The 22811-nt window shown below is 30.0% G+C and overlaps 1 protein-coding gene across 3 annotated transcripts in view; it reads right to left on the bottom strand.

Moving 5' to 3' along the window:
* Cad96Cb (protocadherin Fat 4-like Cad96Ca) overlaps positions 1-22811 on the bottom strand; it is a 116826-nt gene that overhangs the window by 31690 nt on the left and 62325 nt on the right. For all 3 annotated transcript variants that reach the window (XM_016065607.4, XM_016065600.4, XM_016065615.5), the window contains 2 exons: positions 12758-12850; positions 12243-12350 (listed from right to left, as the gene is read on the bottom strand). In XM_016065607.4, the coding sequence (XP_015921093.1) occupies positions 12243-12350; positions 12758-12850 (201 nt within the window). The remainder of the gene's footprint in view (positions 1-12242; positions 12351-12757; positions 12851-22811) is intronic.

Here is a 22811-nt window from a genome sequence, read left to right as displayed (position 1 = left end):
TTTCTACACTGAAGCCATTTGATTTTAGGAAAGCATATACAAATATATTGCGTTAGTAAATAACACGAGTTTAGCATGAAAAAATATGAACTTAAGTGAGACAGAATGAGCCTGAATTGATGTTTCATTTTTGAAGAATCAGAAAAACGCAAAAAAAAATGGCAATTTCAAAGCATGGTCCTTACGACAGAATTGTGTCGTTTTGAAGTGTGAAAAGAATGCCTTGAATGAAAAGACCAAAAAAAAAAAAAATTATAGTGAAAGGAAACATGGTCGAATGAAAATTGGGCTTAACAACTTTAAAAACACTTGCTAACAGTTTTTATTGAACCCTAAACAAAGCATTGTTTTTTTTATTCATGTTATGTAAATATTATTATGCATATATTATTATGTATAGATTATTTCTACGAAACGTCAACATTTTAGAAGCATAATTTCATAATTATGTTTTGAAATTTGAAATTAATGTTGGAAAAACTAATGCTCTTAGTATCTAAATACAAAAATAACATTTTAAACTATGAGCAATATTATACACTGGTTATCATAAATTAAGGAAAAATCACAAAAATAGCGATAACTCTTTCAAAAGTAAGCCAAACCGTGCAAAATTTGCATATGTTGTCCACTAAGAGTAGCTGAGTAAAATTGCAATATGCAAATTAGTGGCGCTGCACTCGGCTTACGTCATCTGCCTGGAGCATAAAAGTCCAAGTTTGAGAGAAAGCACACAAATTTTACTGTGATTGCGACATTGAAAATCTGAGATAGCCAATTCGTAATAATGACCTCTAGGCATCATTTGCCTGAAGAACTACGATGGAGAGCCATCGGGAGACTAGAGGCAGGGCAGAGTCAATCAGAAGTGGCCAGATGGCTAAATGTGAGTCCATCTGTGGTTCATAGACTTTGGAGGCAATTTCAAACCACAGATTCGGCATCTAGGAGGTTCAGTCAAGGACGGCCAACTGTTACGACCAGTGCCGATGACCGATATTTGACATTAAGTGCACGCAGGAATAGAACCGCTACTCCGACACATCTTAGATCCTCTCTTGCTGCAGCCACCGGAAGGTTGGTGTCAACGTCAACTGTGCGCAGAAGGCTCCACGAAGGTGGTCTGTATGCGAGACGACCAGCCATTTGCGTGCCGCTCACATCACGCCATAGGAGAGACCGTTTGCAGTGGGCCCGACAACATGTCCACTGGACGTCAGATCAATGGAGGCCTGTTCTCTTTACGGATGAGTCCAGGTTTAGTCTAGAAAGTGACAGTAGACGTTATTTGATATGGAGAGAACCTGGGACCCGTTATCATCCATCAAACATCCGTGAAAGAGATGCATACGGAAGAGGCAGTGTCTGTGTTTGGGGAGGCATATCCTTAGGAGGGCGCACATACCTCCATGTCTTTCCAAGGGGAACCGTGAATGCTCAGGTTTATCGAGACAACATCCTTGATGCTTATGTGCGCCCATATGCCGGGGCAATTGGTGATTGCTTCCTGTTACAGGACGATAATGCAAGACCACACAGAGCTCGCATTGTTGATGATTATCTTCAACAGGAAACAATTACTCGCATGGAGTGGCCAGCTCGATCCCCGGACTTGAATCCTATCGAGCACGTTTGGGATGCTCTAGGGAGGCGTGTATCTGCCATCAATCCGCCCCCTCAGACCCTTGCCACGCTTGCAACTGCTTTACAAGAGCAATGGCTCTCACTTCCTATTGAACTGATAGACCGCATAATTGAAAGCATCACACATCGCTGTTTGTGCTGTATTGCTTCTAGAGGCAATCATATTCCATATTAAAGGTACTTTTTCTATTGCAAACCGATACTTCCAATTTGTTTATTTTATACATGTGCTAATTTCTATACTACTATTAATGTCTGATAATTTCTTTTTATGTTGTTTAATACCTTACTATGTGTTGTATATTGTGGGTAAGTTTCATAAAATTCCATGTGTAATTTCTTGAGTTATCGCGATTTTTGTGAATTTTCCTTAATTTATGATAACCAGTGTATATACACCGAAGAGCCATTACATTATGACCACCCTGCTAATAACATGTAGGACCACCTTTAGCCCTCAAAACTGCTAGCACCCACCGTGGCATTGATTCCACAAGGTGCTGATAGGTAGTCTGAGGTATCTGGTACCAAGCGCTCACCAACTGGTCCTGCAATTCCCTCACATTGCGAGGGGGTAGCGTGGCAGCACGAATTTGGTTTTCCAAGTAGGACCGCAAATGCTGTATTGGATTAAGGTCAAGTGAATTTGGGGGCCAAGATATGACTTGAAAGTCACTGGAATGTTCCCCGACGATTCGACCCTTATGACATGGTGCTTTATTCTGTTGGTAAACACCATCCCCCGCAGGAAAAACTGTTGCCATGAATGGGCGAAACTGGTCTGCAGCTATGTTCAAGTAGCTTACAGACGTCAGGGATTGTTCTATGAGGATTATGGGTCCTAATGTGCCCCATGAAATCAGAGTTCCTGGGCGAGAAACCATGAAAACCTGGGAGAGCCCATTGCTATAGATGGAGGGTGGTCATAATGTAATAGCTTTTCGGTATATATATATATATATATATATATATATATATATATATATATATATATATATATATATATATATATATATATAATACGTGTATTTTTCAACAAAAAAAACTTTTTTTAATATTACGAAATCCGTGGAAATACCAATAAAAAACTGGATAAAAATTGTTGTTAATAAAGAAAAATAAAATTTATGTTAGGGATTTTTCTGGTCCCTAATATAAATATTAGGGGCCAGAGAGGGCCAATTTCCCTCTTTCAATTTTCAATACGGAGGCAATTTTGATTGTGTCTAAGCAAATAAATCTATTTCGCGTTAATGTGAGTTCAGCTTGAAAAAGTACAAACTGAATTGCGACAGAATGTTTCATATAACTGAAGAATCAGATAAACACAAAAAAACTTTAATTACAAAAGATAGTGCTTACGACAGAATTGTGTCGCTTTGAAGCGAGAAACGAGTGCCTAGAATAGAGAAACTAAAAAAAAAAATTTAAAAAAAACGTTTTAGTGGAAGAAAACACGCCGAGTGCAAATTGAGATAAACAGCTGTGGAAACATTAGCTAACAGCTGTTATTGAACTCTAAACAATGCTTTTTTTATGCTATTAGTATTTCAATGTAATGGCAGCTCTTTATTTATACATTTAAAAGCATAATTTCATAATTATGTTTTGAAATTTGCATTCGAAAAACTAAGGCGATTAGTAATTAAATACATAGATTACGCTATAAGTTCATTCACATTCAGCAATAAGGGCCTTCTTTAAATTACTGCAAAAAAGTGAAAATTGAAAAAAAAATGATTAATTGGAAAATTATTAATTAAATTATTAACTATTAATTATTGATTAAAAAATTATATTAAGAATATTTTACCTTCCACGCAGAGAAAAAGACACCGGTGTTTCATACTGTATTTTATAACTATCAATTATTGAAATACTAGATTTTATGTTTTCTGCTTATTTTGACCCAAAATAATGAAAAAAGTATGAAAATTATCTAATAAAACGTCTGCGTTAATGGGTTAATTGCCATTACATATTTTTTTTAAAATGACAAGGTGGGCCTGCACATGTGTGTAACAATATATAAATAAATTAAATAAACATATTAAATAGTTTGCACAACCTGTATTTAAAGACAACTACAGTCTCAGCCTACCAGGGCATGTTTTAAACAAGTCTTTATAATAACTTAAATAAAATAATTATAAACAATTTAGGCTGCTTTAATGAAAATTTCTAAATATATTTGTGTAAATTATCTTAGCCTCAAAGTAGGAAGCAAAGCGTTAAATGCGACGAATATACAGAAGTTTAATTTTATTTCTATAAAATATCTATATTTTAAAACAGTTAACATTTTAGCGTAACTGTTAAGCAAAATATAAAAAAAAATTTAATTAAAATATTTTTAACTTATTTGCTAATTTGCAATTAATTGTTATTTTAAATGGCCTGGTCATTATAAACGTGGAATGCAAATTAAATACACATTATCTTAATTATAAATTTTTATGTTTAATAAATTTAAATAATAATGTAATTGTTTCGAATTAAAAGCAATTGACAAAATTCAATAAAGCTATATATTAAAAAAAAGTAAAAGCAATCACATTCTATTTTTTATTTTATATAAGACAACGATAAATTCGAAACCTCTAAAAAAAGTAATTTAAATATGTTGCATAGAAAATTTAAAGGATCATGTATTTTTATATATATTCTCTAATTTGTTACTTCGATTACTTCAATGAAAAAGGTATACTTTTCTGTTTCGATAAAGGTTTAGGAACAATAATTGTGCTGAACAAACTATAATTATTATGTACTCTAGATCGAGAAAATAAAAAAAAATTCGAATGAATTCTGCCGCAAAAGCAAATCAATAAAAAAAAGAAGTTTCCAAATTCAAAAAAAATAAATATGACTAAGGTTTCCTTTGTTCCCGGAACTGAAGAATATATAATTTTTTTTCGGGTTTTTCACTTCAATAAAAGTTAATCTGCAACAAATGTGTTTTAAAAAAAGTTTTTGTTGGAAAAACTATTTGGAAAAGTTAGAACATATTACGCGTCAAAAGAAAAGGTCCAATTTAGTTTTTAAAAGAAAATCGATTGTTCAATTTTAAAAAAGTTTCATTCCGTGAAAATATAACTTCTTAACTTCTATTTAAAAATTAAATCTTTCCTAAGAATCGTTCCAAAGAATACAGTTTTGAAATAACTAAGACATAACATATATTTATCTTGAATGTATAAAAATAACTACACAAAGGATGCAATCAATTTAAAATTATTGCTGGGTATCTTTTCACATTATTTTACGGCTTAATTCCAGAAATGCTTGATCCATCGCAACTTAATTTATCACGGTGTTACGCTTAGATGGCATTTATAACTGAAGCGGTCTGGAATTAGATCGGTTAAGCGTTACTGAAATGGCTTTTGTGAACTGAAAACGAAAAAACGAATATAATTTAGTTTATTCTTCCTCGATTACGAAAGCATACAATCCGTTGATCAGACGAACCAAAAAAGGTGATTTTGGGGTGTTTTAAAAAAAAAGCTCTCAAATAAAAACATTTAATGGTATTCTTTGATGTAATTATTATAACTTGAATAAAGCTGCAAAAGGTTAAAAGAGAACTCATTTCATGGTGTGCCCGATCATCAAAATAAATTAGAATTTCAATTCAACTCAAAAATAATGTTTTAGCACATGGATTCGAAAAGAATAAACTTTGAATTTGTTTTTCATTAAAATAAATGTCAGAGAAATTCTTTAAATGACGTTAATAACTGTTTATAAAGAAAACTACTATTATTTTGAAAAAAAATTTTATTGTGAAAATTCTTTGTATGACAATTCATTGACAAAACAAATGTCATATAGCGTAAAAATTAAAAATATAGATACTTTATTTAATGTTATTTTGCTGAAACTAATTTAAATTTCGGTTTTATTTAATTCTTTTCACACTTCACAAACAGCTAAGATAGTTTATTAAAGCTTTGGAGATAAAATAAGTAGCTTCAGCATAAGAATAGAGCCTACTTGAATTTATTGTTAACGCTTATTAAATTTGAGAAATAGAAATTATCGATTTGGTCTTGAAGGTGCATAACTTCTCAACTTTTTGATGCGGATAAACTTTTGCTTAATAAAATACAAAATATGTTTTAAGAAAATTCCAACTGCTCTCTCTCTCTCTATAAATATTTTAGTGGACTAAGGATTTCTTAAACATTTTTTTTTCAATTTAGCTCATTTATAAAGTGTTAAAGGTTCATAAATCCTTTTGAAGTTAAAAAGAAATGTTAGGGCTTAAACAATATATGGCAAAAAATATTTTTATGAGTTAAGCATTGCATCGCTTAATTTTTAAAATTGAAAATTTTGGTAATTAGTGCCTCAAAGAACAATTACATATTAGTCAAAAATAAAGAAAAGTTGGCAAATGGAAAGTAATTCCAAAAAAAATTTATTATTAACGTCAAAGCCATAAGCAGCACACGCATAATGAAGATAAGGACTGAAATGTAATTCCTGTAATGTAATAAAATTAATGAAATAAATATGCTTGTTCACGTTAATAAGGTCATGGGTTCACTCCCCGCCGGCTGAAGACTCCCCATGAAGCAAATGATGATTGATGCACGTTAAATCTGTTGAGTCACAAAGTCCTCCATGTTTCCATAACAAATCATACCTCTGGCGGTACTAATCCAGGAGTTTCCTTGTATTCCGAAATGGTTCAAAATTACAAGGCTGCGGAGTTGAACCTTAGTAGTCGCAACCTCAAAATTGGGTCGGCTGATCAACGACGGTTATTTTAATTTTATTTATTTTAATTTATTATTTTTATTTTCTTATTTTCATAAAACGAGGAGCTGAAACGATATTCTTCAATAAAAAATATATTTGTGGAGCTTGAGACTACAATAATGATGCAATACACATTATGTTTTAAATGAAAACAAATTCTTAGTCAAAAACAAACTATTCTAAAAATATCTAATTAGTCACAGTTCATAACATGATGCATATCGGTCTTGTGCAGGAAAAAAACAGCCTGTAATGAATCTTCTGATTCTAGCGAGTTTTACATTTAATTACCCCTAAGAGAGCACATCTTTTAGGTTATTCAATGTACACTTGACCGCTTTTTCTTTCATGATTATAGCACCAAGAAATTGGTTTTTCTTTGCAAAACTTGGTGATGCGTGATTTGCGGTTCACCGATTAATGGAATTAAGAAAAAAAACAACTAAATTTCAAGTTTTAATTAAACTTATCGAAAGCTTCCTTAAAAGTCCGTTAAACTTTAATTCAGTTCAAGACAATTCTTTATGAGCTTCATACAATAGAAATCGCGATATAAAATATTTAAGAAGATAAATGTGGGAAATTAGTTTAGGTTGCTACTACATTTGGATTAGATAATGTTGTGTTTGAATGGGGACCTCAAATTTATGTACTTGACATATTTTATGACGAATAATGTAAATAAATACTGTAAACAACTAAATGATACTGACTTTTGAAAGTGCTCTATTACTTGAGTTTGAATTTTTGACCATCATATAATTAAATTAAATTCCACTATTGAAATAGATAACACAATATAAAATATTTATAAAGATAAATATGGGAAATTAGTTTAAGTTGCTACTACATTTGGTAAGATTATGCTGTGTTTGAATGAGGACCTCAAATTGATGAACTTGACATATTTTATGACGAATAATGAGTACCATTTAAATCATTACTGTAAACAACTAAATGATACTGACTTTTGAAAGTGCATTACCACTGGAATTAAAATATTGAGTTTGCATTTTTGACCATCATATAATTAAATTAAATTCCACTATTGAAATAGAAATCACAGTATAAAATATTTATAAAAATAAATATGGAAAATTAGTTTAAGTTTCTACAACATTTGGATAAGAATATGTTGTGTTTGAATGGGGATCTCAAATTGATGCACTTGACATATTTTATGACGAATAATGAGTACCATTTAAATCATTACTGTAAACAACTAAATGATACTGACTTTTGAAAGTGCAGTATTACTGGAATTAAACTATTGAGTTTGCATTTTTGGACCATCAAATAAGTAAATTAAATTCCACATTAGTAAGAGTTTTCGTCTACAATATCGTGGGGAAAAAATCGTGGTGTTTGTGTATATTTACTATATTTAATTAAAATATTCGAGAGAGTTTAAATAAAATATCTGCGACAGTTAAGTAACACCATTCGAACTAATCTGTAAAAAATTACGGATCAAGATACTGAATAAAGTACAGGAACATCCTTCTTAAAATCAATTTTACCATAAATCCATTTTTACCGGAAAATATTATACCGTAATTTTTGCAGTAATAATTATCTGATTAGAATGATTAAATGATTTATGGTAATTATTACTGTAAAAATTATGGTGTATCAGATTTTTTGTTCCGTTGCATGTTCCGGTAAGAATGGATTTCACGGTAAAAAGTACTGCCACCCTGAGTGAAAGTACTTTTTACCGTAATCTGAAATGGAGTTTTTCACATTTTTTAATATCCTTCACATATTTTGTGCATTTCTCTTTTATTGATTTTAATATAATTAATAATATAAAATTACCATTAATAATGACAAATTAACTTTTAATAAACCTTCATGAAATATTTTTATAAATGCAGATGACAAGTTCTAGAGATATTTGTCGTTTTTTTAAGCGTATACAACAAGGCGGCATATTTTTTTGCCAAACTTAGTTTATAATACCATTTGATTTCGTTATTCCTCAACATAATGTCACATGAGTTAGGCGCAGAATAGCCAATTCAAGCTCCTTTGCCATTTACATTTAAATTAGTCAAAGTCAGTTATACTTAATAACAAGTAAAATACATTACAATATAATCAATAAATTTAAAAAATATATTTTTTAAGTAGATCAGTATACAAGTTAACGAAATAAAATATTTGTGATTTAAAATCAAAAAGCATTTTAATTCAAATATGTCACGACCAAAATTCATTTTGATTAAAACTCATAATAATTAAAACCTCTTTTTTATTTAATTTTTTTAACGGAAGAATAATTATTTTTTTATATTTACATAGTATGTACTTACAATTATTAAGTGTTTATTACAATGCTTGTGGAATCAAAAATCTGAAATTTATTGCTTTCTGCAAGCATTTAAGCCCTACAGGCGTTATAATGTTTTAATTTTTGTATTACTTTTTGCGAGGATTTAAAAAAAAGTATACCTTAAGAAATATGAGTTATATATGAAAAAAATAAATACTGTAGTCATATAAATTAATCCTTTTTTTTTCTCAAAACTTGATTAACTTTTTGTTGATATAACAACTAAAATGTTTCAGAAAAATTACAATTGAGAGAGAAAATTATATATAATTAGAGGTAGAAAGATTTATGAAAAATACTAAGCGCAAGATGTGCAATTACGAAATCTAACGAAAATTTAATTAAAGCCTTTATTGAACACAAAATGGGCCAACTAAAATAGAAATATTAATATTATTTTATGAAATTACGTGTTTTAAAAAAGTTTTTACGCGTTCAGTCATGGGTTGAAATAATTTCCAGCTAATTTATAAGGATTAGATTTTTTTTACATTTATTTGTTAAAAATAATTTATTTCGAATAATACTATACGAAATTGAACAGAAATGTTTGCTATTGTGCGAAATAGCAAGTTTCTTTCAAAGCAAAGATTAACCTCCTTGGTTATAAAAAAATAATACTGCAAAAAAATTGAATTTTTAATAGAAATATGTCCTCTACCATACGGATATAAAATTAAAATAATTTTAATGGAGAATTTATCAAAAAATATAATTGAAAAATCAATCGTCTGGCACTTCAATTAAACAAAGTTATTCAATATTTTTCGCAGTCAGTTATCTTCATTTCGTAAAAAAAAATTGCTTTTTACAATCGGTTGCCATAGTAACGGGAAAAAAAGAGAATCATATTGAAAGAGAATTAGACATCTTATTTTTTATCTTATAACCGTCGTTGAACAGCCGACCCAATTTCATGACTTTACGCCTTGTAATTTTGAACCCAATCCAGAAGATAAGGGAACTCCTGGATCGGTATTGGGAAAAATTTGCCTTCGTGGAGGACTTTTTGATGGAGCTAACCCGCATTTGCGTTACATGGAGGAGAAGACCACGAGAACCTCCCACGGTTAGCCTGACCGCAGGGGGAATCTAACCCATGATCCGTCTACCACTGAGGATATTTCACGTCAGCACTGTGGTCGGTGCAAGCCGGATGCGGAATTCGTATCGACTGGGATTCGAACCCGGTTTGCCTCATTGGAAGGAGAACGCTCTATCCCCTGAGCCATCGCAGCTCAGAATTAGACATTTATATAATTTTTTGAAATAAACGAATTGAAAGTTCCCATTCTCCTATAACTAAATTTGCACTTTTATGGTAGCAGGTGCGCGGAATGCCTTTTTTCTCTTAAAATAGTAGGTAATAGTAGGCTAGTAGGGGAAAATAGTTCAATGACTTATGTTTTTCAAAAGTACTGGACGATTTGTTTCTGTTATTAAATTCTTTACTAAATTTTCCACTTAATACTGTTTGTATTTTTATCTCTGTATGGCGGAAAAAGTAATTTAGTTTGAAATTAAAATTTTATCTTTGCAGATTTATTTTTTTGTTTATAACATGAATTTTATCATTATTATTTTCTTTTAAAAGTACTTATTATTCCATGCAAAACCATAATTCAATTTCCTGCATTGATTGTTGATAGATATATTATTTTAATAAATGAGGCCAAACATTTTCAATTGCTTATAACAAACTAGCATTTTTTTCTTCCTTTTTTGGAATATTAATCTGACCCAAGACAAATCACATCACATTCTATATAAATCACTTTGTTTAACAAAACAATATTAGCTTTAAATTTTCCTGTTACAGTTGAGAAATTTTGTTTCAATTGAGTCACACAATCGCAATAAATTTATTAAAGAAAAATAAACTTAATCACAATTCGAGAATAGTTTCAGTAACCAAACTTAATTGCTCCACTGATATTATTTTATTTTATTTCGTTTTGGATTTTTTTATAAGCATTAAATAGAGATTTAATAATTTTTAAATCTTGTTTGACATAAGTTTGAGATTTGTTTTCTTTTGTGTTATTATCGTTAAGAAATTGAGGTCATCGCAACTGGTTTCCCTTAAAGAAGATTGAAGTCAAGGGGTGCGTCAAATAGCCATTGTTTTGATTCAAATATATGAAAATTAGAATGAAAAATAAGTATACATAAAAGAACTCGTTGAATATAATCTTTTCATGTTTTTAATGTTTGGTGATAGCTTATAAACTTAGCACTTTTTCAACGATCTGTAAGTAATGCATTTGGGGTATCAATACACACAAATGACGGCTTATAAATTGAATTCAGAAGAGAAATTGCTTACAAACTACACTGTGAAAACCGTGGTGTAATATCTGGCAGAAACAACCCAAAGAAATTGTGGGAAAGAACGCTTTATTTACCCCTTAACGATCGGTTAATTTTCAAGAAAAGGGTCATAAAAGGGCTTATTTTTAAGCTTTTGCATTTATATTACGTATTTGATTAGTGCTGAAATCTAGTTTAAAATAAACTAACTATCTATAATTACCTTAAAAAATATCCTGGTACAGCTGTCTGGTGTGTAAAATGAGAAATAAAATGTTTTCCGGGCAAAGGAAATGAATTAGTTATATTCTTATTGGCGCTTTACTTCTGAACACTCCAGCCCGTCAATATCACGGGAACGAGAAATAGCGGGCGAAAACTCACCCCGCCATTTTCACGGGAGCGAGAAGGAAGGGGTTAATGGGTTAACACCAAATCAAGGTTTCATATACGATTTAAAAGATGTAATTTAAACTTAAACCATTATAATGGAATAGTCTTACACTAAAATTTCACTTTATCACACTATAGGAGCATTATTTTCACTTTCGTAAACACCAATGTTGGCGAGCTTTGAATAGCAAGAATTCGACAAGCGTCAAGTAGAGTATCGCCAGTATTTTGTTTACATTCTGGAATGAGCTGGCGAGTGTTTGTTTTTTCTTTCAACGGCGATATTCATCAACAGAAATGAAAATTTGCTGCCTTTAAATATGTGACCAAACTTTAAAATAAAATAAAAAAATCGGTGCTTAGTTGCCATTAGTTGTGCTGAATGTTTACAAGAAAAAAAAACAAGTGTTTGTAAGAATGATGTCATGAGTAACGCCATAAAAATGTCACGGCAAAAAGAAAGTTTTATCATCTAAGTTATGAGCATGCATATGTTTAATTATACAATTCGTTATTTCCGTAAAAAATATTAAATTTATTGAATTTATCAATTTTCTAATATTGCACATGAATGCTATAATAGTTCATAAGATATAATTTATGGTATAGTGCTTAGTTCCAAACATGTCTAAAAATCGTACTGCAAATTTTTAAATCTTGAAAACAGATAAAATAAGAGAAATCGCATTCACATGATTACCCACTACGTACATTATAATTAATTTCATTCCAGCTGTTATTCACATTCTTAGAGATAATTTGTAATGACAAAAGAATAAATAAAAGTAAATACCGAATAAGGCCCTTCATCGACGAAATATTCAACAGTGCTGAACGGTCCATACTGATCTTTGTCAACAGCTTTGATTCCCTGGATGACTGTTGACCCCACTACAGTAACCTATAAATAAATATATTTTTTATGATTTTATTTTAAAAAATAAGAATTTTGAACAAAAATTTAAACAAATGAATTGCCTCTGATTAAAAACACAAATTTTGAACTGAGGATTAGATTGATGAAGAAAAAAAAACGAAGAATATCACTTGGATTTATGATAAGCTTTAACTCATAATTATCATAAGCTTTTTCTCTTGTTAGCTCATATGAGTTTCTAACTTTTTTTTAAATAAAAGTAAAGCCTGATAGTTACAACTTTCAAAGTACCGTTTTCCTTAATAGTCGTCATAGTTTCAATTAAATGTAAACAACAAAGTTTCAACGAAAATGCAGTTCTTTAACTTCATCTCTAATTATATCACATAAAATGTTGTTTAAAAATTTGAATTCCAAGTATCAAAACTTACTTCACTGATATTGACACTGTATGGCGCACCAACAAACATTGGCGCATTATCATTGGCGTCGGTGACAATAATCCTAACAGGTATTGTTATGCTCTGAAAAGAAACAAAAAAAAGTAAGTTTTATAAGCAACTCAGAGAAATTTCAGAAGCTCTTACAACTATGATAATAAATTTAACGCTATATTATTAAATTTATATGAATCAAACTTTTACAAACTGAATTCACATGAATCCAGTCTATATAAATCAAATTTAGCATATCATTCACTATAAATAAATTCTAAATGAATTACTTTTTATAAATGAAATTAAATAAAACATATAGTAATATATAACAATTTGGTGCACAGAAGAAAATAGATGCTCACATTTTACGAAACTTTCTTCGTTTTTGACGAAACTATTTCCTGGTATATGCTTCGAGCGAAATTTTCGTCAAAGTGACGAAACTTCTTCGAAGAAACGAATTTCATCATAATTAACGAAATATTTCGTCATTCTACTTTTTTCCCCCCCAAAAAAATGCATTCGTGAGCTCCATGTAGGTGGATCATTGTTTTCCAGACAACAGAAGAAAGATAGATAGAACAGAGAGATAAATTACACAGATGCCTTTAAGCGGGATTCGACATCTTGACTACCATAGAGACCGATCGGTTTGTTTCGTGACTTTATTTTCGATAGCCTGGTCTTCTAGTTTCGACATTCTAGTAAGCAATCTCCCAGAATACACTGTGATGAGGTTTCAAGTTAAGGAAACATTTTCGTCATATATTTGAGAGTTCGCGCTTTGTCACAAACTACGTGGTTTCATAACGAAATGAAAATCGCAAAATAATGCTCAAAATTAACGAAATACAGCTCAAGGATTGCTGAATCATCGAAAGTAAGAATTATATTTCTAGGAGTGTGTATAAAAAAATGCATAAAATGATGTGTCTCGTGGGTGTTTTAATTAATCTTTCATTAATGGTTAACACTGCTATGCAACTTTTCAAAGTTTGTTTATTCATTTTTATTTTAGTTTCTGTTTTAGTTAAAAAGTTGGCATATTCCCCAAGAAAATTTTTCTAAAAATATCTATCGCTAATAAATACGATATTTAAAAAAACTGAAGTTTTGCTAAAATAAAATGGTATGTTCCTGAAAGAGACGTTTAAATTATTTTTTTGATAAATTTTGTTTATACAAAAAAAAATCCCATACAAATTCTAAACTTAAAAATTCGTTATAATTCATGTTTTTCACGTTTAATTTTTTCAACAAATTATTTTTAAATATTTTAAAAAAGTGTACATTTTTCATGATTTTAAGCAATGTAATTTTAAATGAAAAATTCCCAAATTTAAACGTAATTTGGCACAACAGTATGTATTTGAAATTAACAGTAAATAAAAACAAAAAAATTGAAATATTTGAAAAAAATGCTTCAAAAATTAATTTCTGTTTATAAAATCACCAGACGTTGTGCTAACAATAATTTACGCTGCATATAAATGACTATTCGTTAGCCATATTCTTCATATAATAAGCATAAAAAGAGTAAAAACCTTAAATAAAGTAGAAAAACTAGACTCATGTTGCAATTTTAACATAACGCATTTATTGCTGTTGAGGTATACTAAATATATTTTTAAAGAACTGCATAAAATTATATATAATTAGCAAAATGAAAATTCTTGGAAGGAATTGGATTAATATATCACTAAAAAGGGAGCTTGATTTTAAAATTAAATGTTTAAGCAATGAAGTTATAAATTGATTCTGATGCGCATGACAATATGTGTAGTTAACAAGTAAACAAAATAAGGAATGGATAAATAAATAAAACTATAGCAGTGGAAAAGTAAATAAAAAATGCGACAACATGTAGAAATATTTTTGTTTACTTCAATGCAAAAAATGGATGTTAAACAATATCCTTATTACTAAAAAGTCACTACCTAGTTTTTACAATGCAAAAAACATTGTTTAACATTTTACTTTACTAATATTTTCTTTGTATTTATTGACATTCAATTATAAAGAAATAGCAATGAGCACTGCTAAACATCATGCCTGATTTGTCGATTTTATGAATCATTTCAGTCATAAAAACTTCTTAAATATACATATTACTTGAAAAATGACTCGAAAATGTTACTAAATGAGCATAGAACATCAAAAGAAAGCGTTTTGGCTGCCTAACCATGGTCATGGCCTAAAACGCATCACCAAAATGACAGACAAAAAAATTTTAATCGAACAAAAAAGAAAAGTCTCCCCCGTAAATTATGCCAATTAGGATCCCAAATCCAGGTTACGACAAACTCCTGTTGCCATAAATAAAATGTACATTGAAGAATAAATTTACCAAAAAGTAGATCCTCTTTAGTACGCTTGAACGCTTTGTAGTTGCTTTCTTTCAAAAAGACAAAGATTTTGAGAAGAAATCGTCCGAATTGGACTCAATATTTGATTATAAGTTGTAGAAAATAAAATTGAAAATTACGCATTTTTCACATTTTAAAGTAAAGCAATCTGAAACAAAACATCTGTATTTCATTTTGTTTTGAAGGAAGAGTTGATAAGTACAATATAATTTGGGCAATTTCGAGAAGATAAATTATAGGCTTCATTTTTATTGTTATTTTAATGGTTTAAAATAAACAATTGTAAAGTAAAAATGTAGCTCATTTTTTATTCTTTTTTAAACATCTGAAAATGTGCCAAAAAAGCAATTTCAAAATTTCAAACTGTTTTATTTATGTATTTTTTATTATTTTCCTAAATTATTTGTATGCTATTATTTTCACGCTGTTAAACAGAAATTAAATACGACTGCGAATTCAAATTATTATTCCAATGAAATTAATATTCTAATAATTAAAATTTCAATAAAATTACCATTCTATAGGGTAATGGCATTTCTGGTAAAAAAAGTTATTCCATAATTTGTAAAACCAAACTATACGGTATTTAAACGAATCATTTGGTAATTTTTCCTTTCATATGTGAATGATTTACCGGAAATTCTGTTTTTTTTTAAAAATAAAACCAAAATATACGGTATTTAAACCAATCATTTGGTAATTTTTCCTTTCATATGCTAATGATTTACCGGAAATTCTGGTTTTTTAAATTATAGCTCTTATTATCACAGTTTTATGAAAAAATAGAAAACTTAAAAGGAAATTTAACCAAATACATAGTTGTTATGCAATGCTTTAAACTATTTAAACTATTTACAGCATTTACTAAATTTTTTCATATATTATTAAACCATACTTTATTGTTAATTTTATCTAAAATCATTACCAAAGTGCTTCGAAAAAAATGCCGAACTTTTTTTATCCCATTGAGCCAGAAATACGGTAAATTTTATCATATTCTGGTAATACAAACCATATATTTTTCTCAGTGCGAAAAACTTTCGTTTCGCATTAATATTTACAGTTATTTAAAAAATATCCTCTGAAAGAAGTAGATAATAATAAAAAAAGGAGATTAAAAAAAGTATAGAAACACTTCTAATGTAACTTAAAGTGACTGTTTTGGATTTAGAATCGTTAAGACTTTCATGTGCTAGAATCGTTATGACCTTTAAGTGTGGAGATAGATTGAGATCCACAATTATGTCTACATTTCCCTGGAATCCATTTAAGACAAATTGTTTAAAATAAAAATCTAAAAAAAAACTAATTAAGTCAATATCTTTTAAAAGAAATTCTAAAAATAGTTTGGGAAAAATCAAAAAACAGTTCATTTTTTAAAACTCACTTTTCAATGATGAATTTATCCGATTTTTAATTCTAGCGACTCATAAATTTAATCTGTTCACAGTCATATTTTATTTTATAGCCGGCGTTCAACAGCAGACCCAATTCTGAGTTTACGACTATAAATGAACATCTTCATTTTCTTGTATTTTTGAACCCAATCTAAAAGACTATGGAACTCCTAGAGCCGTGATGGCGCAGGGAATAGAGAGCGTTCGCCTTCCAATGAGGTGAACCGGGTTCGAATCCCAGAGATGGCTGGCAGATACGAATTTCGCATCCGGCTTGCACCGACCACAATACTGGCATAAAATATCCTCAGTGGTAGACGGATCATGGGTCAGAGTCCCCTTGCCGTCAGACAAACCGTGTGAGGTTTTCGTGGTTATCCTCCCCATGTAACGCAAATGCTGGTTCGCTTAATCAAAAAGTTCTCCCCGAAGGAAAATTTCTCCCAATACTTGATCCAGGAGTTCCCTTGTCTTCTGGATTGGGTTCAAAATTACAAGGCAAAGTTGAACATAAGTAGTCGTAAATCCAAAAAATTGGGTCTGCTGTTCAACGACGGTTATAAAATGAAATAATATGATACAAAATAAAATTTTAAAAAATGGAATTCTTATATCAAGCAATGAGACAAACTAACCTTTGTGGAGCATTTTTTGATGAAACTAACTCACATTTGCGTTACATGGAGAAGAAAACCACAAAAAAGTAACGATTACCCCTTACAATAAAGGTATTCTATCCCATGATCCATTCACCACTTAGGATATTTTACGTAAGTACTGCAGTCAGGTGCAATCAATCCTTAATCAGAGTTCGCATCAACCAGCCACCGGTGTGATCCGAACCTGTGTCACCTCATTCGGAGAAGAATGCTTTATCCCCTGACCCACCGCGGCTCCAAATCACCATTACATTAATCACAACTGCTAACATGAAGTGGCGTAGCTAGTGGGAAGGGGGCAATAGGGAGCGTAGGTCCCCAGGCGAAGCCTTACAGAGGGGCCTAATTCATGAAAAATAGTTAAAAATGAATTCCAGGGTAAAGTAGGCTGTAACTCTAGGCTAGAACTCAAGGCTAGTACTAGTACTCAGGGTACTCTAGTCTGTAAGAAATTCCGCATCAAATTACAGAGACTTTTGGTGTATTATCCATAAAACCCATTTTCACCATAAAATATTAAACTATAAGTTTTACAGTAATATCTATTTAATTAGAGTGATTCGGTGATTTTACTATAATTATTACTTTAAAAATTGCGGAGCATCATATTTGTTTGTTCTGTAACATGTTTCGGTAAAAAATGATTTTAAGGTAAAAAGTATTGGCACCCTGAGTGCCTATACCTCTTACCGTACATAATTTTTTTCTGGAAATTATTTAATTGTAGTTTTATAGAAACTACTTTAGTAACATACATTGTTAAATTTTTAACGAAATTGAACGAACATTTATGAAGTTACACTTCAAAAATGAAATAAATTTAAGAACGAATTAAGTCTAATATAAATAATATACTATAATGTAAAAATATGTAAATGTCTAATGTAATGTAAATGTCTAATGTAATGTAAATGTTTAATGTATTGTAAATGTTTAATGTAAAAATATACTATAATATTTCAAAAATTCAAATAAAAAATATTAATTAAAAAATATCGATAGTAAAAATCTGTTGGCTTTACAAAGCCTTACAGAATCTTTAAATTTTTAAATAGCAAACCCTTAGAAATCAAGGAAACGGAAAAGAGTTCAAACACTTTTCTATAAATATTCATCAAGGGTCATACATGATGAGTAGGATTCTGCGAAAAATGTTCCATTGTTAAGAGAATAATAGCCAGAAATGAACGGACACATTTATAAATGTAGTGCCATAAACCACAGATAGCAACAAGTGGAAACGTTACACCTCAACGATTATTCTTAAGGACGTTTGCAATATTCGAAGTACTGCACAGATAGTTGAAAGGGTGCTTAGTTTCAGCTATGAGTTTGCATACAATGGTAAATCAAGGAAAAATCTTATTATGTTGTGTGTTTTACTCAAATATCATAAATGTTGGGCTAAATCATGTAGTTGAATATACAAGTTTTGTTCTTGCAGTTAGTCTCAATCATTAACCTTTTGTTTAAACAATAAAAAGGAAGCGTTGGGGTGCTCTAAGTAATTATTTTCGCACGAAGATTTGAAAGAAAAAAATAGTTTTATATTTAGAAAGAAAATAAAAACTTAGTATTTTAACGCAGAGGTCTTCAACCACCAAGCCATGGATCCAATAGCACCGGGCCTCTCAGAGAACGTTAAACTATTTCCATTTTATTTACAGTGGTGTATTTCTCTCGTGTTAATACGACTTTCCAAGGACGAGAAGCTAACCGAGAATTGAGAGACATTTCATAAATACGCATCAATACCATGCATGCAATTATATTTTACTTTAAAGGCATATTTAAATACAATTAAATTAAAATTAATGAATGAAAACAATCTGAAATATAAACAATCAACGTCCCACCATCCCCTATCCTCTACAGGATGCGAAAAAGTATCAAAACTAAAACAAATATATAACCGTAATGAATGTTCCCTAAAAAAACTTTTGTTGCACCATTTTTGGTACTAAGGTAAACTAAAAAAAATTTTACACTGCATTACGTCATATTTTTTATTTAATTATTTTTCTATATTTTATTTTATTTTTTATTCCTTTTTTTGCTTGTTTATTTACTGACAGCACATATTTAGAATCAATTTATGGTTTCATTACAAAAACATCTCGTATAAAACAAGCATATTTTAAATAATATATCTGCACTAATTCTTTCAAATTAGTGTTATTTTGGCAATTATATATCATTTTTTGCACGGTAGCTACAGTTCTGTACCTAAAAATATATTTAGTTTAACTCAACACAAAAAATGGTGGCATCAATTTTTCAAATATTTTTACAGTATATATACTGTACCTAAAAATGTATTTAGTTTAACTCAGCACCAAAAATGGTGGCATCAATTTTTCAAACATTTTTACAGTATATATCCTGTACCTAAAAATGTAATTAGTTTAACTCAACACCAAAAATGGTAGCATCAATTTTTCAAACATTTTTACAGTATATATACTGTACCTAAAAATTTATTTAGTTTAACTCAACACCAAAAATGGTGGCATCTATTTTTCAAACATTTTTACAGTATATATACTTCGTATTAGCATGTACGAAGTACATTGACAGAGATGTGAAATGTATACAATGTACAGTGCACAAAAGGAAAAAAATAAACAGCTTAAACTTTTAATCAAATGAATGGATTTATACATACTAAGATGCAATTTAATGATTCAATAGACATACCTTAAATATGATCATATTTAAGATTTATATGATATTGTTTATACGATATATACATTAATGCATTATATGATATATATATGATAATATATTTTATGATATGTATGATTATATATTATACGATATTATTTATTATTTTTAACATTAACATATTATTATATGAACTGATTTTTACACAGAAACACATCAATGCTTCAGGGGCTTGTTTTATTAATGACTAAGAAACTCAAGAAACCAATTTAAAAAATACTGCATTAAAAAAAATTCTTCGTTGAGTAACAAGCATGCATTATTCAGTACTAAATCAATACATGTATAGATATATATTGATTCCTTTGTGTAGCCTTAAAGCAATCTAAATATTAAAAAGAACGATAGTTGTTGCCTAGAGTATAAGCAACCAATAAAGATTGCAGATTGCACTCAGGGCTAAAGATTGCACTAGGCTTTTGCTTTTAAAGCACATTCCTAATAAAACAGATTATCTTTTATAGCAGTGTTCCCCAACCTTTTTATCACTGCGGACCTGTCAACGTTTGATAATTTTACCACGGCTCGTAGGAGGGGGTGGGGACGTTGATTGTTTACATTTTAGATTATTTCGATTTATTAATTTTAATTTAATTGTATTTAAACATGTCTTCAAAATAAAATACAGTTGGACCAAAAAATAAATATAAAGTGATTTAACATTTTAATTTACTAGAACAATAAATTAATGGGAACCCTGAGCTTGTTTCTTTGCAATGAGATGGTTCCATCTGAGGGTAATCGTTTTGAAACGTTAAAAAAATTATGTCACTACCTTCGGGAGCCCTTATTTTTAAATAAATAAAATAATGGAACACAGATACTTTTAATTTTTGGTATAAACCTAGGAATTTAAATTCAGTTTCAATGAAATGTGCGGCCCGATACCATTTAATCCACGGACCGGTACCGGTCCGCGGACCGGGGGTTGGGGAACACTGTTTTATAGCTTTTAAAATAAAAACAAATAGAAGGTCTCTATTTTTAATTACGTAAAATATCCAGTGTCAATATTAAACAAAATTTATTAAACTCGCTTATTAAGTGGAAAATATTCATAAAAAAGGTTTAAAAAAAGACACATTTGACAGATTTGCACATAATCGAAGCGAATTATACTTCGTTAGTCTAAGTCGCTTTCTAATGATAACATAAAAAAAACTCTCTGTAATAAACCCTCAAATTCTTTATATAATAAGACCAAATTCTTATTACAATCATTAGCAAAACAAATTTAATAGATTCCCAATAAAAAATGGGATTTATAAAGTAACCATTTTGAATCGCGTGGTGCAACGCAATAAAGTAAAAAGTAGATCTTCCAATTGGATGTTACCTAATTATATAATAAATAAATAGGGTAAGTAGATGTTATTCATATTTGGAAGAAACACAAGCAATAAAAGTATCGTAAAATCTTCAAACAACAATATGCACTTAGGTAGTTCCGCTGACTAAAAGATCATTGGTGCGTTAAAAGGAGATTATTTGACCCATGGATTTAAATCCATGCCTGGCAGGTATTTTTATCGAAGATCATCATTGTTAACTACTTTAAAAAAGAGTTTTTATAGTTAGCCTAATTTATTTAGGAATTTAAAGAAATAGAACTTACGTCGAATGATTTATACAGAGATAAGGAAAAATACCTAATAAGGGCAAATGAATTAATAAATAACTTAAGAGTGGACACAACATTTAATGATTGGATAATGCATTGTGGCTTAGACCTGAAAATAACCACTTGGCACGCAGCGAGTCAGGAAAGAAGAAAAAAAGTGGCTATTTAAATTAAATAAACTACTAATCACTTTTTTTTCGCTTTTTTTAAAAAAGAATCGTTGAATATTAAAACTTCATCAATATAGAAAAAGACTGAGAAACAGAATTTTCATTAAAATATCCAATGTCACCATTCCAAATTTTGATCCATCAAAATCCATCAATTTGTGATGGAAAGATTCATATAGAAGGAGAATTATTTAACAATCCACAATTTCAAAGATGAAATGTATATGTTACGGTGAAGCACCGAAATCTGGAGAATGCCGACATTCACCGGTGAATGTCAACATTCACGTAGTCGCTTTGGTGAATGTCCGAAATATTTGTTATATCCAATTTTATATTAATTTATTCGTTAATATTATTATATTTATTTAATATATTTATATTTATTCTATATTTTAATACTTACTGACGATAGATTAGAAGAAACATCAGTGTTTGGAGTATCGGGCAAATATATACCGGGCAATGGCACTTAACCTTAAAAAAACATCAGTGTAGGGTATACCGGGCAAATGTATACCGGGCAGTAGCACTTAACCTTAAAAAAACATCAGTGTAGGGTATACCGGGCAAATGTATACCGGGCAGTGGCACTTAACCTTAAAAAAGCATCGGTGTAGGGTTAAAATATAGAATAAATTTAATTATATCCACGAATAAATTCATATCAAATCGAATGTAATAAATATTTCAGACATTCACCAAAGCATATCTGTGATTGTCGACATACACCGGTGAGGGTCCGAATGTGCAAGAATGTAATGAAATAGTCGATCTTTCACCGACGTATTTGGTGTTTGTCGACATTCACCGGTGAAAGTCAACAACCACCGATTTCGGTCTTTCGCCGTGACATATACATTAAATGTATTTGCTCCCCAAATATATTTGCATAAAGTTCTTAAAAAATCAGTATGTTTAACTAAATTTTGTCACACATTTATATTTATTGTTGCATGTTACACTTTTTATTGTTGAATTAACTTTTTATTGTCGTAAATTATTTCTGATATGAATTTTTTTTTAAATGAAATTTAATCCAAGCAAAAAAAAAGTTTGCAAAAATGGCTGTTAAATGAAATGGAATTATCGATATCGGCCACTGACTCAT

Source organism: Parasteatoda tepidariorum, chromosome 12 (assembly GCF_982258835.1).
Source record: "Parasteatoda tepidariorum strain Cologne lab strain chromosome 12, Ptep-v5.0, whole genome shotgun sequence".
Lineage (NCBI taxonomy): Eukaryota > Metazoa > Arthropoda > Arachnida > Araneae > Theridiidae > Parasteatoda > Parasteatoda tepidariorum.
Note: the sequence above shows the minus strand (reverse complement) of the source record. Positions and strands in the feature narration are given on the sequence as shown.